The 19,163-nt window shown below is 43.3% G+C and overlaps 1 protein-coding gene across 1 annotated transcript in view; it reads left to right on the top strand.

Annotated features, from left to right (window-relative positions):
* The window catches only part of LOC128311647 (uncharacterized), a 32,454-nt gene extending 14,023 nt beyond the window's left edge, over window positions 1-18,431 (top strand). Inside the window, 3 exon segments of the mRNA XM_053202543.1 lie at window positions 14,960-15,892; window positions 16,835-17,018; window positions 18,360-18,431. Coding sequence (XP_053058518.1) covers window positions 14,960-15,892; window positions 16,835-17,018; window positions 18,360-18,431 — 1,189 coding nt within the window.
* The last annotated feature ends 732 nt before the right edge of the window (window positions 18,432-19,163 follow it).

The raw sequence follows: 19,163 nt of genomic DNA, 5'->3' as shown, positions 1-19,163 counted from the left end.
ACCTACTGAGGCAAGTATACTTTATCTAGCTATCCTGTTTGATTAGAACTTACCTTGTGATTCACTATGTAGAGCAAGACTTAGAGGAAGGTCCAGTAAGATATTATAAAATGACTCTCCCACTCAGGTGAGAAGTGGTCAGTTGCTGATACAGATGGAGATTTCACCTGGCTGAGCAAAACAATGTCCAAGCGGATATGACAATTGTGGGCCATGTGACTTCCAGAAGTCAGGCCAAGTAGAAGAGCAAAGCAAGATATAGTACACAGTGTGGTTGGGAACACCTGAGGTACAAGCCATTGGCATCAAGAAGTTCTCTCCATATGGAGCGGGACCTTCAGATACTAGCCTGGAATGAAGAGCTCAGTTCTCAGGAGGGGCTGATCTCCTCAGACTAGAAGAACTCTGAAGCATTAGGACATTAACTAAACAGGGTTTAGGGCACAAACCCAGCTATGGGAATTAGGACTAGGGTACAGACTGGGGCTCATAAACTGAGCGACAGTCATGTTTTCAGGTACAGGCACAAGGTCACATGGTGAGCCACTCATGTTTAATCTATAGACATGAAGCTACAACTGACAGAACTCTAGAATTTGCGTTGCACTCAAAATTGGTCCTGGAGACTAGATGAGGGAATCCAAAGACCTCATTTTAGCGATGAGTGGCTACATGCTGAGACTGGCTACAAGATGGAGCCTGCCAGTTTGTATCACAGAGCAAAGCCATCAGTCTTCATCTATATGGGGCCTTTCAATTAGCAACATGCTCTAGCCATAAACTATACACCTGAAATTTTTTAATTCACTTACAGAAAACCTGAACACAGGTGATGATTAGAATATTTCCACATAGAGCAAAATTATATCCAGAGTGTCAGCACCAGTGACTCCATAGCAGGAGCTTCTGAATGTGACTCTGGGCAGACAGGCTTGTTTGCTTGGTAGAACAGGGGGAAGACTGGATCCCCAAGTACAGATTCCATCAAGAACTGGGTCAGAAGCTGGCTTATGTTTGAGGCAAGAAAGTAAATTCTTAGACCATTATTGGTTTTATTTGGACCAAAGGAAGCTTTAACCAAGAGGTCTCATGACTGGTTTAAAAACTGTCATATGATATTGGTTATTAATTAGGTATTCATGCTCAAACTAGGTAAATTCTGAGAGTCAAAGGGAGACCTATGAAACTTTTGCATCAGATAATGGGTGTAAACAGTCCCAGGCAAACTTATGTATGCTGTGTTGCTCATGACTTCAGGATGCTCAGAAGAATACCATCTCACCTCAAACAGTGTCCTTTCCCCTCCAAGAAGAGAGCAATATCCATTTCCCACTGCAGGCTCCTGTAAATTCTGTGTGTGAGAATCACGCCCACTAGTACAAATTCAAGAAGCCTAAAGGACACCTCAGACTTTTGGGTGTTAAGAGCCAGAATGTTGACATTTACATTTATTTTCAAGTTAGAAGAAAGACCTAGTTTCTTGGTTTCAGTTCTGTGGATAATTAGTCTTGTAGTCTGAAACCATCCCCATTATCTTTCTTAAGTATCACTTTGCTCATCTGTTAAGATGAGTAATAACTCCTTCCCTGTGTATCCACTAAAAGTGTGGTGTTTTTTAATGAGTCAAATGAAACAAAATGTATTAGTTTTCCATGAAGTACATACTGTTGTCAAAGATAAGAGCCCATTTGGAGACATCACTCATTCTTGATAGTAGAATCAATTGAAAGGAGCAAAAGGGTGTGTGTGTGTGTGTGTGTGTGTGTGTGTGTGTGTGGTAGGAAGGATTGTGAACTCTGTGGATATCATGGACAAGTGCTTTCCCTAGAAATCCTGGCTTCTGGAAGGACAGTGGAAAAGAGGAAGCACTGCAGGAACCACAGACATACAGAGGGATGCCCTGGGGTGCCAGTACTTTTTATCCTGGCCCAGTGGCATACCCTCTCCCTAGGATAGAGAGATGGCTGGGGGAAGGATGATTCTTTCATTTTAGGTTTTACAACAAATCAGAGAGATGATGGGGAATGCTCTGATCTACACCTGGGACAGACAAGTTCAAAGATAAGAAATGTGCAGGAAAGTGAGACAATTTCATAGGCCAGGGAAGAAAGGGTCATAAAGCAAGGTTAATAATGGAAAAATGAGAGGCAAGAAATCCCCTGCCTTGTTTTGGTTCTAAAAATAAAGACATTTGGATTCCTAACAGTACATTATAAAGTAAACTTAAATTTACACTAGAATATCATATTAAATATTATTATTCAAGATGCTCTATTTCATTAAAGCTTGGATATTTTTAAACAGGAATTATTTAGACAGAGACAAGTTGCAAAGGTTTTAGCCATTGCTGAGTGGAGAGGCAGATTATATTTAAATATTCAATACCTTCTTTTTAAGGGTATTGATTTTTTATTCTTTATTTTTTAAATGTTTGTTTTATTGTTTTTTTTTAATGCTTATTTTTGAGAGAGAAAGATAGAGCATGAGTGAGGGAAGGACAGAGAGAGAGGGAGACACAGAACTCGAGACAGGCTCCAGGTTCTGTGCTGTTAGCACAGAGCTCAATGCAGGACTATGAACTGCAAGATCATTACCTGAGCCAAAGTCAGATGTCTAACGTATTGAGTCACCAAGTTACCCAATGTTTATCTTATTTTTGAGAGAAAGCACATGTAGGGGAGGGGTGGGGGGGTACATAGGATCTGAAGTGGGCTCTGTGCTGACTTTGGTACTTTGATAGACTTTATGGCAAGTTTTTGAAAAACTCTGGGGGGGAGGAAGTTTGGACCAGGGAACATTGTAGCCAAAGGCTGGTCTTAAAGCTTTGGAATATATTAAATGGTGACTGATAGACAAATAAGAATTTACTGAGTTCTTATCACCTGGAAAGCTCTATTCTGTATTCTTTATATACATTATTCATTGGATTATTACAGCAACTCCAGAAGGTATAGCTATTATTGGCACCATTTTAGCAGATGAGAAAACAAAGTCTTCTGAAAGACAAGTAAAGGTCACAATTTCTAAGGTCACAGAGGTAGTATAGTAGGACTGAGATTACTAACTACTGTGATAAACTATCTACCATGACAGAAACTTCGAGAGAGAACAAAAGAGAATGCATTAGATTTGTTATATTTAAATCTGTTTGTAAATCATACCATCTTTAGATATATCATTGTTAAAATTATGTACGGATACATGTGCCAACAAAATTTATTTAAAAATAATAAAATTATTTACTTAGGATAATCTTATAGCAAATGAACCTTTTAGTTTAGATCTTGAAGCAAATACTGTTATTGGGTTATTTTCTTTAATATTTTATTTAGGATTTTTTATCAATATCTGTACATAATATCAGTCTATAATTTTCCTTCCCTTATATTTTTGTCAGCTTTATACCAAAGTTATACTCATTTCATAAATAATTTAAGTATTTAATTCATCTTCATTCGTTTGCAAAAAATTATTTAGCATTGGAACTATCTGTTCTTTGAAGCTTAGTGAAACTCACCTATGAAACCATTGGGGCCTGGTACTTTCTTGAGTCTGGAAGTTTAGAATATGGATAACTTTCAGTGTTTATTTAATTACAATTAATCTGATTAAACTTTCTATCTCTACTGGGATAAATTTTTGGGACCTATAATTTCCTGGGAAATTATCCATTTCACTTTTTCTTTTGTAATGATGTACAAATAGTCAATTTTAATATTTCTTCCATTTAATTGATTATTTATCCCTAGTCACTTGTTTTTATATATGTGCTTCTACTCTTTCTCAATGGACAATGGTTTATTTGTTGATTTATTAATTATAACTGATTTTTTCTGTTTTTCTTTACATGATTAATTTCTGATTTTATGTTCAATAGCTCCTACCTTTTAACTTATGTAAGAATTACTTTTTTGTTATTTTTCTAGATTTTTAATTAGAATATACATGTTCAGTCTTTTACTTAAAATGAATTTGAGAAGATTCAAGAATGTGGGAAGACAGCTGGGTTTGAAACAAACCCAAGTCTAGCATGAAATTCTTTGCAAAAGAAATGACGACAGGACTGTTACGTACAAGAATGTATAATGCACAGCATTACTTATTAAATAAGTAATTTAGTTAGTTTGTTTGTTGCTTTGGCTATGTTGTAACCCTCCTCTGAGACTCTCAAATCCTCAATAAAATTCTCTGCACGTAATTAGCTTGTGTATTCGTGTTTTGGAAAAAGCAAGTTAAATGCCACATTGAGGATATTAAATTCCATGTTCATTAGGTGAGAGGACAGAGAGGAGCAAAGACATTAAAAATATAGATAAACTGCAGAGAAGAAGCATTCTGAGGGAAGAGGAAAGCAAAGGCGGAAGTAATGAATGTAACATAGTTCTTGGGAATTCACCAAAGTGTTGCCAGATAAGCATTGGATTTGCACAATAATTAATATAGAGGGTGGAGGGATTTATTGCTTGATTACTAAAAGTACTTAGTGACCTCATGAAGACATCCAGGTTACTAGGTCCTGTCTTGCACAGACCCTTCGCTATTTCCATAATGAGAAGTAGTATTTATATTTCTACATTCACGGCATTGAGGTTAAGATTCCATAACAATCTAATTCTGGCCATCTTGCCCCCACTTCCACATTGTCTAGGAGATGACTGAACTGCCTCCTGCCAACTTCATGAGCCTATGGGATATTTTAAAGTACTCGAGAAATTGTCCTTTATCAGTACTTCTGAGGAGATCCCATATAACCAGAAGTTTAACAGATGCTCTTTGATGATCACAAAGTAGAAAAGTACTGGTGTAATTTTTTTTCTAATTACTCATATCTCAGTTCAGTTATTTTAAAAAAGCAAATTCTGCCTATCTGAGCCTCTACACTGGTTTTCTTATTTTTATTTTTTAATATGAAATTTATTGTCATGTTGGTTTCTATACAACACCCAGTGCTCATCCCAGCAGGTGCCCTCCTCAATACCCATCACCCACCCTCCCATCCCTCCTACCCCCCATCAACCCTCAGATTGTTCTCAGTTTTTAAGAGTCTCTTATGGTTTGCGTCCCTCACTCTCTAAATTTTTTTCTCTTCCTCCACCCCATGGTCTTCTGTTAAGTTTCTCAGGATCCACATAAGAGTGAAAACATATGGAATCTGTCCTTCTCTGTATGACTTATTTCACTTAGCATAACACTCTCTAGTTCCATCCATGTTGCTACAGAAGGCCATATTTCATTCTTTCTCATTGCCACGTAGTCTTCCATTGTGTATATAAATCACAATTTCTTTATCCATTCATCAGTTGATGGACATTTAGGCTCTTTCCATAATTTGGCAATTGTTAAAAGTGCTCCTATAAACATTGGGGGTACAAGTGTTCCTATGCATCAGCACTCCTGTATCCCTTGGGTAAATTCCTAGCAATGCTATTGCTGGGTCATAGGGTAGATTGATTTTTAATGTTTTGAGGAACCTCCACACTGTTTTCCAGAGAAGCTGCACCAGTTTGCATTCCCACCAACAGTGCAAGAGGGTTCCGGTCCTCCACATCATCTCCAGCATCTGTAGTCTCCTGACTTGTTCATTTTAGCCACTATGATTGGCATGAGGTGATATCTCAGTGTGGTTTTGATTTTTACTTCCCAGATGAGGAGTGACGTTGAGCATCTTTTCATGTGTCTGTTGGCCATCTGGATGTCTTCTTTAGAGATGCCATTTCTTCACTGGATTATTTATTTTTTGGGTATGGAGTTTGGTGAGTTCTTTATAGATTTTGGACACTAGCCCTTTGTTCGATATGTCATTTGCAAATATCTTTTCCCATTCCATTGGTTGCCTTTTAGTTTTGTTGATTGTTCTCTTTGCAGTGCAGAAGCTTTTTATCTTCATGAGGTCTCAATGGTTCATTTTTGCTTTTAATTCCCTTGACTTTGGAGATATGTCAAGTAAGAAATTGCTGTGGCTGAGGTCAAAGAGGTTGTTACATGCTTTCTCCTCTAGGGTTTTGATGGTTTCCTGTCTCACATTCAGGTCCTTCATCCATTTTGAGTTTATTTTTGTGAATGGTGTAAGAAAGTGGTCTAGTTTCATTCTTCTGCATGTTGCTGTCCAGTTTTCCCAGCACCATTTGTTAAAGAGACTGTATTTTTCCATTGGATATTCTTTCCTGCTTTGTCAAAGATTAGTTGGCCATACTTTTGTGGGTCCAATTCTGGAATCTCCATTCTATTCCATTGGTCTATGTGTCTGTTTTTGTGCCAATACCATGCTGTTTTGATGATCACAGCTTTGTAGTAGAGGCTAAAGTCTGGGATTATGATGCTTCCAGCTTTGGTCTTCTTCAATATTACTTTGGCTATTCGGGGTCTTTTGTGGTTCCATACAGATTTTAGGATTGCTTGTTTTAGCTTTGAGAAGAATGCTGGTGTAGTTTTGATTGGGATTGCATTGAATGTGTAGATAGCTTTGGGTAGTATTGACATTTTAACCATATTTATTCTTTCAATCCATGAGCACGGAATGTTTTTCCATTTCTTTGTATCTTCTTCAATTTCCTTCATAAGCTTTCTATAGTTTTCAGCATACAGATCTTTTACATCTTTGGTTAGGTTTATTCCTAGGTATTTTATGATTCTTGGTGTAGTTGTGAATAGGATCAATTCTTTATTTGTCTTTCTGTTGCTTCATTATTAGTGTATAAGAATGCAACTATTCTGTACATTGATTTTGTATCCTGTGACTTTGCTGAATTCATGTATCAGTTCTAGTAGACTTTGGTGGAGTTTTTTGGGTTTTCCATGTATAACATCATGTCATCTGCAAAAAGTGAAAGCTTGATTTCATCTTTGCCAATTTTGATGCCTTTGATTTCCTTTTGTTGTCTGATTACTGATACTAGGACTTCTAATACTATGTTAAACAACTGCACTCTGGCACTGGGGAAGCGCCTTTCTGTGTGGCTCGATATGCAGTCCAGGCTGGCTTTGTCTCTGCCACCACACTTCAGGGAGGACAGCCTTTTCCTGCTGCCACTGGACCACTGTCCTTACTGCTTTGCCTAGGTGTAGGGGACACAGGCAGGCTTTGTTCTATCATGGCAGCCCTCTGGGGAGGGTCCCAATTTCTCCTACTGCAGACTGTGCCCCTGTTCTACCAATGAACCCGGAGCTGGCTCCCCTCCTCCACAAGTGCAGGAACAGAGAGTTGGCCCCAGTGTGAATAAAACCCCCCATTTAGAGATAGGATCCCTCTCAGTCCCAGTCCCAGTCCCAGTATTTTCTCTTGTCCAGATACATTCCTACACTTCCCCAGTCACTCTTTCTCTTCCCCTTGTCTCTCCAAAGAAAGGGATCCCTCCCCTCCATGCCTATGTGGCCCATTTTATCTCCCCCAGTTCACAATCACCCACCTATCATTTCTCAAGTTGTCCCATTTTTTTCCTGATAGATTCAGTCTCTTTTCCTCCCAGACTTTTGGGGTTCAAAGTCCTTTGGCTTCAGCACTTCATTGTTTGAGAGATGAGGGAAGTATGGATCCCCCTACTTTGCCATGTTGGCCCGCCCTAACATGTTTTCAAATTGTCAGAGAAGGGACAGATCACCCCTGGACAACAGCGTCCCAGAGGCTAGCAGAAGGTGCACAAGCTGCGGGGAGAGCTCAAGGAGAAAACATCCACACCCATTTTCTTAGACCATAATTATCCTAAACGCACTTTTATGCTTCTCCTACTCCTATTTTGCAACTAAAACATATCCAACCCACCCTTGGATATACTCTCAAGGTCATTTATTCCTTGTGTGTACGCACATGAAATTGTATTTATCTTGAATTCTAAGTTCCTACTGATGCATATCTAGTGCCTAGGTAATTCAGTGGGTGAACACTTTTTCTTTGGCCACAAATCCAGACTAATCTCAAACTTGTTCTTTCTTTTCACCCGGAAAGAATTTAATTGCAGTTTTTGAATGAAGTCTGTTTGATAAGAATCCAGAGTCTTGAATTTAGTTCTAGCTCAGTTATTGGTGTGGAGTATGGTTTTGGCTGTCTTTGAAATGAACATTAAAATCATGCGTACCAAGTTCTGCTTCCACTGTGACATCTCCCCTCAGCAGGAAATTCCATGAGATCCTCATTATAGGTGACATTGTTCTCCCAAGAACTTGTGCCTAGGACAATGTCAAGGGTGATAGAGACACTGGATAGGTGTGTTCTGGTCTTTCTTCACTGCATGAGATTTTCACACTAAACCAAAGAGTACCTCAGAGCAGATGAGCTATGACTAATGAGTCTACTCTGCCATGCTGCCAGCAAATGCTAGCAAAGGCTTACCCACTTCAACCCTGCACAGGAACAGTATAGAATTGTGGGTTGAGAGCTGGGGAAAGATATGGTTGAATATAATATTCTTATGGGATGAGCAGGTGGGTTCCTGTAGGACTATGCTGTGGTCCATTACTCATCACTCAGCATTTTCCTCTATTAGTAGAGAATCACAGTGACTTCTGGGCAAGATTATGTGAGGTTATCCAGAGATTAAGATGCTGTAACCACAGCAATGGCTGGATTTTCAGTGATATTTCCCATGCTTCAAGACCAATCTAAGGAAACTGGTAATTACTCTCATTGATTACACCTTTCTTTGAATTCCTATATTGTTTTCTATAAACTATTGTTTTTTATATAAATTATAACCTGTTTTGGATTATTTAGATGTTTGATGCATTAATCTAGTTTAATTCTCTAGACCACAAGCTCTTTAGGGAAGGTAGTTTATTTCTGTAGACCCCCACCACTTTAAGGAAGGTAGCATTTAACAGCTTTTCCCCTTCCCACACATACACATCTTAGCAAAGTGATCATGTTTAGGCAGTATTTGGTGAGTGCATATTGAGTTATTCTAGGTTAAATAATTGTCCATTGGGACCACTGAGCAGAGTGGTGAGAGAGGGCAACATTCTTGGGAAAATCAGTCAACACGCTGGACCACGTATCAGTGGAGGTCACTTGACATGTGAAAAAGAAAGCTCTGATCTTTCATATCAAAGGTATCTGATCTTTAGCATGCTACACAGGCTTCAATGTTTTCCCTGTCTGACTGCTTGTTGAAAGGCCCCCTGCCTAACTATTGGGGGAAATATGAATAATCATACCTCTCTACATCCCCCACCTAGCCCCCAGGAGATGAAAAACTTACTTTTGCAGATTTCAAGATCTATTATAAAGTAATTCTGGTGTATTAAATATATTATTGGTGTAAAGATAGACAATCTGACTAATAGAACAAAATAGTCAAAAATGACATGTGTGGCTACCTAATTTATGATAAAGGCGTCACTCAATATAGTGAGGAAAAGAACAGGCTTTTCAATACATGGTGCCAGGACAATTAGGTCCACAATAGAATATCAAAAAGTCCTGCTGTGTTGCCTGCAATGGCCTGGTGAGATAATTTGCTTGACAGTGTGGAGGTATGTTTAGAATGCAGGAAAATTGAGTCTCCAAGGATAGTGAGGTGCAGCCAGGGCAAGCCCCTACTTGCAAGGTCAGGTGTCACTGGAATCTTTAGAAAAAGATCTGACCTCTCCTCGCTTGGCTCTCTTCTTCAGTTTTTTAATTCTCAAGTCTGTCCTAGACAAGATGTTTCCTATCTTCCTATTCTTGTAGGGCTTTTTTTTCTCCCCATCTCAACCATTATGGTAGTTCAGATGTTTTGTTTGTTTGTTTGTTTTCTGATTACTAATGAGTATGATACTTTCTTATGTCTATCAGCAACTGGATATTCTCTTATGAAGAGTTTTTCATGATATTTGCCCATTTTTTAAGGGTCATCTGTATTTCCTCCAATTGATAATCTGGATATTAGCTCTTTTTCAGATATGTGTATTGCACATCTGTGTTATCTTTTCACACTCTTAATGGAATTTTTTTTACAAACAAAAGTTATTAATTATCATATAATTTAAATTAACATGTTTTGCTTGTTTTCCTTTTTAAAAATCTTATGTAATCTTTTGGAATTTTCTCTATTTTAAGGTCATGAAGCTGTTCTCCAGTGTATGCTTCTAAGTGCTTTACTGGCTGATTTTCAGATTGAGTCTGCAATCCATCCAGAATGGCATTTTGTTGTTGTTATTGTTTATTATGAGAGGTATAGTAAGGATCTGTCTCTGATTTGCAGGCCCAAACTCTCCACATATGTGGGGAATAAGTTCAAGAATTCCCTGAGCTTGCACCAATGGGTTAACAAGGCTTAGAGCAGAAAGTGGTCACAGGGCAAAAAGCACCCGTAGCATAGAACAAAGCATCCACAGGATTAAGGCGTCCAAAAATAGGCAAACAGGGCAAAACACTGCTGCAGCTGGCCAAACTTCCCAGAGCTAATTAGTAAAAAACAAAAACAAAAACAAACAACAACAACAACAACAAAAACCTTGTTAACTCTGAGGTAGCATGCTCTGTCTTATCCCCTAGAGAAGTTGAGATAAACAGACATGATGCCTGCTATAAACAACCATCTGCTGGGCGCTGGAGTTTTGTTTTGAATTTACCTAAACCCCTAATACCACTTACCTTTGAAACCCCCTTTTCTCTCACATGCATGAGTTAGTGATCATTGTTTTATTGTCTCTTTTTGAACGTCCATATTTGTAAGCCTTCTGATCCTAAGAAATGAGAAACAAGAACTCTTAATCAGGGCTCTTGTCTCCTCTCAGACATTAGCCTCTCCTGTATTCAATTCTGTGTCTGCTTTCTTGCTGAACAAGAGAGAACTCCAGAATCAAAGTCTGGGATGTCTGACTATCTCAGCAACATGTATTAAAAGAATATTATTTTCCCCACTGTACTGAGTGATGCTAATATCATAAGTCAGGTGGTCATATACTCACATATCTCATTCTTGATTCTATTTTGTTCCATTGGTCAGAATGTCTATCCTTATACTACCAAATTATTGCCTAAACAAGTACTGCTTTATAATAGACCTTGATATCTACAAGAGTTATTTGGGTTTGTTCTTCAAAATTACATTACCTTGATTATCCTTTGTCCTTTGTATTTCCATGTGATTTTTAGAAATAACTTGTCAGTTTTACAACCACACATTCACACAACTTCTGAGAGTTTGATTGAGATTGTTTTGAATCTGCAGATTAACATGGAATGATGGTCCTGGCTTTGTGCTGCCCTGTCTCATATAAGCCTTTAGAAAATCTTTAAGCAGAAGCATTGTTATATTTGTTTATAAGCTCATTAATACACCAGGACTGTTACTTCATTAAGATAAACAGACATAAGATCAACCAGCCTTTGGATCAGCTCATGCAGACTCTCAGATGGCTACCCAAAACACTGCTGGCTTCTTACACTTGTACTTTTATTTCCTTCATTTGGCAAACCATTAAGGAGACTCAGAGATTGCATTATGTGAATGGGAACTCTGAATTTGACCACCTAAAACAGGCCCCCAAAGCCATTTCAGGACCCCCATTGGAAATATTTATTTAAAGGCAGTTTACACTGAAAAAAAAAAAAAAGCTCAGCCCCAGGCATCAAGGGGCCAGACATATTATAATTTTCTATAAGAAGGGCAGCAGAAACATTGCAGTCTATACATACTCTTCCTTTTATAGGACTTTCTAAGCTATGCTCTCTGATTTGCCATATTGTTGTTTCCCCATATCTCCCCTTCTTTTCATTCACTTGCTAGACTGGCAGATTGCCTGGTGGAAATGGATATGGAGGAGGACTAAGTTGTCACTCATCTTTATCTCCAAGATCTTCCTCCTCAGAAGATAGGCAGAAAAATGTTCCGGCTACTCAGATTGACCTTCCAATCTCACCTGCCTGCAGAACTTCCTCACAGTGAAAAATGATTTGCACAAGTAACCGCCACAGGATACACAGTGGATGGGCCAGATCTATCCAAATCTAGGGCATAACTTCCCCTGCCCCCAACTTAAAGAAAATAAATTTCAAACATCAGAAGTTGAAATAATTGTATAGTGACCTATCACTTACTCAAACTCAGATTCTACCATTAACATTGTATTATTATATATGTTGCACCCCATATCTACCCTCCTATTTTCACATTTTATTCACCTACCAAATCTGACTGTTGCTTTTCAAAACTAATTGTAGACATTGAGGAATTTCACTTCTGGCAAAATGGAGTAAAAGGGATTGACTTTTCCTCTTGGGTAAAACAATGAAAAACTGGACAAACATGAAATAAAGATTTTTAAGACACTATATACAAGACAGCATGGAATAATGATCTCTGAGATACATGAAACAAGGAGATGAACTCTACAATGGACTCAGGTTACTACCCCAAGGATGTTTCTAGGCTGCAATGCAAAAATGACAGAAACCAGGCAGAGCCTACTTGGGATTCTCTCTCTCCCTGTCTCTCTGCCCCTCCCCTGCTTGTGCACTTTCAATAAATAAACAAAAAAACAAACAAATAAATAAAGGACACATAGTGAAAGGGCGGGCCTATGCCAGCCGACTCCATCTTGTTCTGTGTCCTCCACCTCGAGTGACTATGTCCCCAACATGACCCCTTTTCCGGGAAAATCGCAGAAACCTCAGACCGTGCCTCCTCCCCTTGAGTAACCTCCCGCTCACCCATTCAAACTTCCTGATCAAAACACGCCCAGTGACTGCGTAACAGGACTCCGACCCTTCCCCAGCCAATCGGCCAAGGCCACGACCCTTCCCCAGCCAATCGGCTGAGGCCACAGCCATTACCTCACCAACTGCCCCTAGGCCCCAATAAAACCTTTGTGCTTTTGAAACTCGCTCTCTCTCCCTGGTATCTCACCGCTGAGTCGGTGCAGGTAGGGGATTGATCTCGAGCTAGCTCGAATAAAGGCTCTTTTGCTTTTGCATCAGACTCGCTCCCTGGCGGTCTTTGGGGATCACGAATTCTGGGCATAACATTTGGGGGCTCGGCCCGGGATCCCCAAGACCCCCGAGGGACCCCCGACCCGGAGAGCCTGACTGGCCATGGTTAGTGTCTGTCTGTTTGTTCTGTCTTTTCTGTGTGAGCTCATTTCTGGAATTCTGGTAGTGCCCGACGTGGTCTAAGTGGACGCACTGGAGGACCACGAGCCGGGAGTTTTGGAAGACTTTCCGATCCTCCCTTCTGCAGGGACGTGGAATCCCCTCAAAAGTCTAAGCTAGCTTTCAGTTTTGCTTCCATGGAGTTGGAAGACTTTCTAAGGGCCCTCTGTCTGTTTTTGTGTTTCTCTGTTTTGTTCTGTGGACTTACTGGACGGACGTTATGGGACAGACTCAGACTACTCCTCTAAGTATTATAATTGATCACTTTAAGGATGTGAGGGGAAGAGCTAACAACCTCAGTGTGGAAGTCTGAAAGGGTCGGTGGCAGTTTTTTTGTTCTGGCGAGTGGCCAACTTTCAATGTCAGATGGCCACCAGAGGGGACCTTCGACTTCCCTACCATCCACCAAGTCAGGAGTATCATCTCTCAGCCTAAGACAGGCCATCTTGATCAGCTCCCTTACATTATCACTTGGCAGGACCTTGTAGAAGACCCACCCTTTTGGCTTAAGCCCTTCCTAGCCCCACTCCCTCCGGAGCCAAAACCCATTCTTGCTTTGCAGGGGACAAAGAAGAAGAAAAGTCTTTCCCAGCCTTCAGCACCCCTCTACCCTGTCCTACAGGGGGGTACTGAAGAAGAATTAATTTTTCCTCCCCTGTATAACCCCTCTAGGATGCCGGAAGAACACCATCCTCCCCCTCCGGGGGAGGCAGATGCTGTTCCGAGAGCGGGAGGCAGAAATGCTCCAGTGGGTAGCCCACCCTTTACCAGACAAAGGGCTCAGAGGGAGCAATCGACTCCACTATTCTGCCCCTGCGAGCCACCGGACCCCCAGACTCGGAGGGGAATCAGCCCCATCACTATTGGCCTTTTGCCACTAGTGACCTCTACAATTGGAAAGCTCAGAATCCTAAGTTTTCCAAGAAACCGGCAGGGCTTATTGATTTATTAGATTCTGTTCTTTTTACTCATCAGCCCACGTGGGACGATTGCCAGCAGGTTTTGCAGGTCCTGTTCACGACTGAAGAAAAGAAAGAATCCTCAATGAGGCCCGAAAACTAGTTCTGGGCGCAGACGGGAATCCCACCACCAACCAGGCTCAGATAGATGCCTCCTTCCCCTTAACTCAGCCCCAGTGGGATTTCAACACAGCAGAAGGTAAGGAGAGGCTCCAGGTCTACCGCCAGACTCTAATGGGGGGGGGGGGGGTCTCTGAATGGCTGCTAGAAAGCCAACAAATTTGGCCAAGGTAGGAAATGTACAACAGGGAAAAGATGAATCTCTGGCTGCCTTTCTAGAATGGATCATGGAGGCATTCTGTACCTATACCCCCATGGATCCAGAGGCTCCGGAAAGCAAGGCAGCTGTTATCATGGCCTTTGTAAACCAATCGGCCATAGACATTAGGAGAAAATTACAGAAAATAGATAGACTAGGAGAAAAAAGTCTGCAGGACTTACTGGTGGTAGCCAAAAAGGTATATAATAACCGGGAGCCTCCTGAGGACAAGCAGGCTCACGCCATGGCGGCTGCCAGCAGTAAGCAGACTCAAGACCTGGCCAGAATACTACTAACTACCACTGCTGACTCCCCCAATGAACAAGACCGCCATCTCCAGCAGCTGGCAGATGATGCAAGAAAAGGTAAAGGAACCACCAAGGGGGGGAAGCAGAGGCTGCAGAAGGATCAGTGCGCATACTGCAAGGAGATAGGGCATTGGGCCTGAGATTGTCCACAAAGGGCCGGCGGGAAGGGAAGCAAGACTGATCGAGTAAAAGTCCTAGAGCTAGATGAACTAAGTGATTAGGGGAGTCAGGGTTCGGACCCTCTCCCCGAACCCAGGGTAACTTTTAAAGTGGAGGGGACACCTATTGACTTCCTTGTCGACACCAGAGCACAACATTTGGTCCTCTGCACCCCACAAGGAAAACTAGCCAGCAAGAAGTCCTGGGTACAAGGGGCAACTGGTATGAGCCAGTATTCATGGACTACCTGAAGAACAGTAGATTTGGGAACGGGCCGGGTATCCCACTCCTTTATGGTAATACCAGAATGCCCTTACCCGCTGTTAGGATGGGACTTACTGACCAAGATTGGAGCTCAGATAACTTTCAGACAAGGGGAGCCTCAGGTCTCCGATGGCAAGGGCCACCCCATCCAGGTCCTGACCATGAAACTGGAGGATGAATACCACCTCCACCAGGAGGCGCTCCTGAGAGAGGATAATATAGACAGATGGCTACAAGAATTCCCCTCAGTTTGGGCAGAGACGGGGGGGATGGGACTAGCCACTCACAGGACCCCAGTCCTGGTAGAGCTCAAGCCAGGAGAGAGTCTGGTAAGGATCAAACAATACCCCATGTCTCAGGAGGCCCGGAAGGGGATCCAGCCACACATCCGGAGACTACGAAGCCTAGGGGTACTAGTTCCTTGCCAGTCTGCCTGGAACACCCCCCTACTGCCGGTCAAAAAGCCTCACACAAATGACTACCGACCGGTACAAGACCTCTGGGAAGTAAATAAGAGGGTCGCGGACATACACCAAACTGTTCCCAACCCATATACTCTCTTGAGCTCCTTGGCACCCTCCAGGGTCTGGTATACTGTACTAGATTTAAAGGACGCCTTCTTCAGTCTGCCGCTGGCACCCCAGAGCCAACCTTTGTTTGCCTTTGAGTGGCATGATCTGGAGGAGGGCTACAGTGGGCAACTCACCTGGACACGGCTATCTCAGAGATTCAAAAATTCACCCACCATCTTCGATGAGGCACTACACGAGGATCTGGGTGAGTACAGAAGGGAGCACCCTGGCATCACCCTTCTACAGTATGTAGATGACATCCTGATTGCTGCCGACATGGCCAAAGACTGTGAGCGAGAGACCCAGGACCTGCTGGCTACCCTGGGGGCCTTAGGCTACCGGGCATCCGTGAAGAAGGCTCAGATATGCAGGGAGAGGATAAGTTACCTGGGATATATCCTGGAGGGTGGACAGTGGCGGTTATCAGATGCCAGAAAAGAAACCGTCCTAAAGATCCCTACTCCCACCTCCCGAAGAGAAGTGAGGGAATTCCTAGGATCAGCCGGCTACTGCCGCCTCTGGGTTCCAGGGTTTGCTGAGATTGCCAGGCCCCTATATGAAGCTACCAAAGAGGGGAAAACATTTAAATGGGCTGAAAAAGAAGAAACTGCCTTTAATCAGTTAAAAAACGCCCTCCTAAGTGCCCCAGCCCTGGGCCTACCAGACATTACGAAGCCCTTCCACCTCTTTGTAGACGAACATAAGGGAATAGCAAAAGGGGTTCTAACTCAAGCCTCAGGCCCCTGGAACTGCCCAGTGGCTTACCTGTCCAAGAAACTAGACCCATTGGCTGCCGGCTGGCCGCCATGCCTAAGAATTATTGCAGTGACAGCACTCCTAGTCAAGGATGCAGACAAACTGACCCTAGGACAGGAGATCTGGATCACGACCGCACGCACCATTGAAGGGGTCCTGAAACAGCCTCCTGATAGATGGATGAGCAACACACGTGTGACTCATTACCAGAGCCTCCTATTCAACCCTCCACGAGTGCGGGTCCACCCCAGTGCAGCCCTCAATCCTGCAACCCTGCTGCCCGACCCTGACCTAGGTGCTCCACTACATGACTGTGTGGGAATCCTGGAATAAGTACATGGATTCCAGACGGGCCTGACCGACCGGCCCCTCCCCGATGCTGAGGCTACTTGGTTCACTGATGGAAGCAGCTTTGTGTGAGATGGACACAGGTATGCGGGTGCAGCGGTGGTCACCGAAACGGACACCGTATGGGCGGAGGCTCTACCCTCCGGAACGTCAGCCCAGCGAGCAGAGCTCATAGCCCTCACCAAGGCGCTGATGCTGGGAGCTGGAAAACGGCTTAACATCCACACAGACAGCCATTATGCATTTGCCACAGCTCATATTCATGGGGCAATTTATCAGGAGAGGGGGTTACTGATGACAGAAGGACGGACTATAAAAAATAAGCAGGAGATACTTAAACTGCTTACGACCTTATGGCTTCCTGCCAAGCTAGCCATTATCCACTGCCAAGGGCACCAAAAAGCTGATAACCCAGTAGCTAGAGGTAATCGAAAGGCTGACCAGGCAGCCAAGGCAGTAGCCCTTACTTCAGTCCCCACTGTGACCATACAACTACCGGACCCGGGAAACCCAGTTTTACCAGACCAGCCCAAATACTCCCAGGAGGAGTTACAGCGGATCAAGAAACTCCCCATGGCCCAGGAGATAAAGGGATGGTGGTATACACCTAACAAGGAGCTCGTGCTGCCAGACCAGCTCGGAGTCTCAATATTAGAGCACATGCATTGTTCTACTCACATGGGGGCCCAAAAATTAAAAGACAATCCGACATGCCGGAATCAAGATTCACCAACAGGACACCAAAATAGAGCAAGTTGTATCTGCCTGCAAGACCTGCCAACTCACCAATGTGAGAGCCACATCAAATAAAAAAGGAACCAGGCTCAGAGGCACCAGACCGGGAGCCCAATGGGAAGTCGACTTCACTGAAGTCAAACCAGGAAAGTATGGTTATAAATATCTTTTAGTATTTACAGACACCTTCTCTGGCTGGGTGGAGGCATACCCAACCAAGCATGAAACGGCTCAGATGGTGGCTAAGAAGCTACTAGAAGACATCTTACCCAGGTATGGTTTTCCTGCCATGGTAGGATCAGACAATGGACCAGCTTTTATCTCGCAGGTAACACAGGCAGCAGCCAAGGTGGTGGGGGCAAACTGGAAATTACATTGTGCTTATAGGCCCCAGAGCTCAGGACCCTAAAAGAGACCCTTACCAAATTAACCATGGAGACTGGGGACAGGGTGACTCTCCTACCGTACGCCCTTTACTGGGTTAGAAACACTCCTTACACTCTGGGTCTTACTCCCTATGAGATCATGTTTGGCAGGCCACCCCCTGTTATTCCCAGCCTTCGAGCTGAACTTACTGCTGAGTTTAAAGATCAAGAACTTTTTCTTTCCTTGAGAGGGCTCCAGAGGGCGCACGAGGACATTTGGCCGCGCCTCTGTGCTGTCTACGAGGCTGGCCTGACCCCAACACCTCATCACTACAGGCCGGGAGACTGGGTCTATGTCAAGAGGCACCACCGAGAGACCCTCGAGCCTCGCTGGAAGGGACCCAACATCGTGGTGCTGACAACCCCCACCGCTCTCAAAGTAGACGGCATCGCGACCTGGGTCCATCACACCCACGTTTGGCCAGAGGACCCCTCCTCGATCCGGAAGAACTTCGTCACGCGATGGGCCATCAGGCGGGACCAAGACAACCCGCTCAAGCTCAAGCTACAGTCCATTTGACCCACCTAATATTGGTAACTCTGTTAACTCTGCTTGTCATTGCTCATGCTGCCGGGAGTCCCCGCTCCCCCCAAAACATCACCTGGCAGATCATAGACACTAGCTCAGAGACAATACTTAATCAGGCCTCCCAGAGCCACCCCAGGGACACTTGCTTCCCAGAACTTTGCGTAAACCTCCAAACTCTGTTCCCCTTGTCACCATAAATGCAGCTGGTCCCATGATTGGGTCCCTAAGCTATATGACAAGGGGGGAATGAAAGGGCAGGCCTACGCCAGCCGACTCCATCTTGTTCTGTGTCCTCCACCTTGAGTGACTATGTCCCCAACATGACCCCTTTTCCGGGAAAATCGCAGAAACCTCAGACCGCGCCTCCTCCCCTTGAGTAACCTCCCGCTCACCCATTCAAACTTCCTGATCAAAACACACCCAGCGACCTGCGTAACAGGACTCCGACCCTTCCCTAGCCAATCGGCTGAGGCCACAGCCATTACCTCACCAACTGCCCCTAGGCCCGAATAAAACCTTTGTGCTTTTGAAACTCGTTCTCTCTCCCTGGTATCTCACCGCTGCGTCAGTGCAGGTAGGGGATTGAGCTGGAGCTAGCTTGAATAAAGGCTCTTTTGCTTTTGCATGGGACTCGCTCCCTGGAGGTCTTTGGGGATCACGAATTCTGGGCATAACAACAGAAAGACAAAAGACCCAGAATAGCCACCACAATCTTGAAAATAA

The sequence above is a fragment of the Acinonyx jubatus genome, chromosome D1, assembly GCF_027475565.1.
Source record: "Acinonyx jubatus isolate Ajub_Pintada_27869175 chromosome D1, VMU_Ajub_asm_v1.0, whole genome shotgun sequence".
Lineage (NCBI taxonomy): Eukaryota > Metazoa > Chordata > Mammalia > Carnivora > Felidae > Acinonyx > Acinonyx jubatus.
This window is presented reverse-complemented; position numbering and strand designations above follow the sequence as displayed.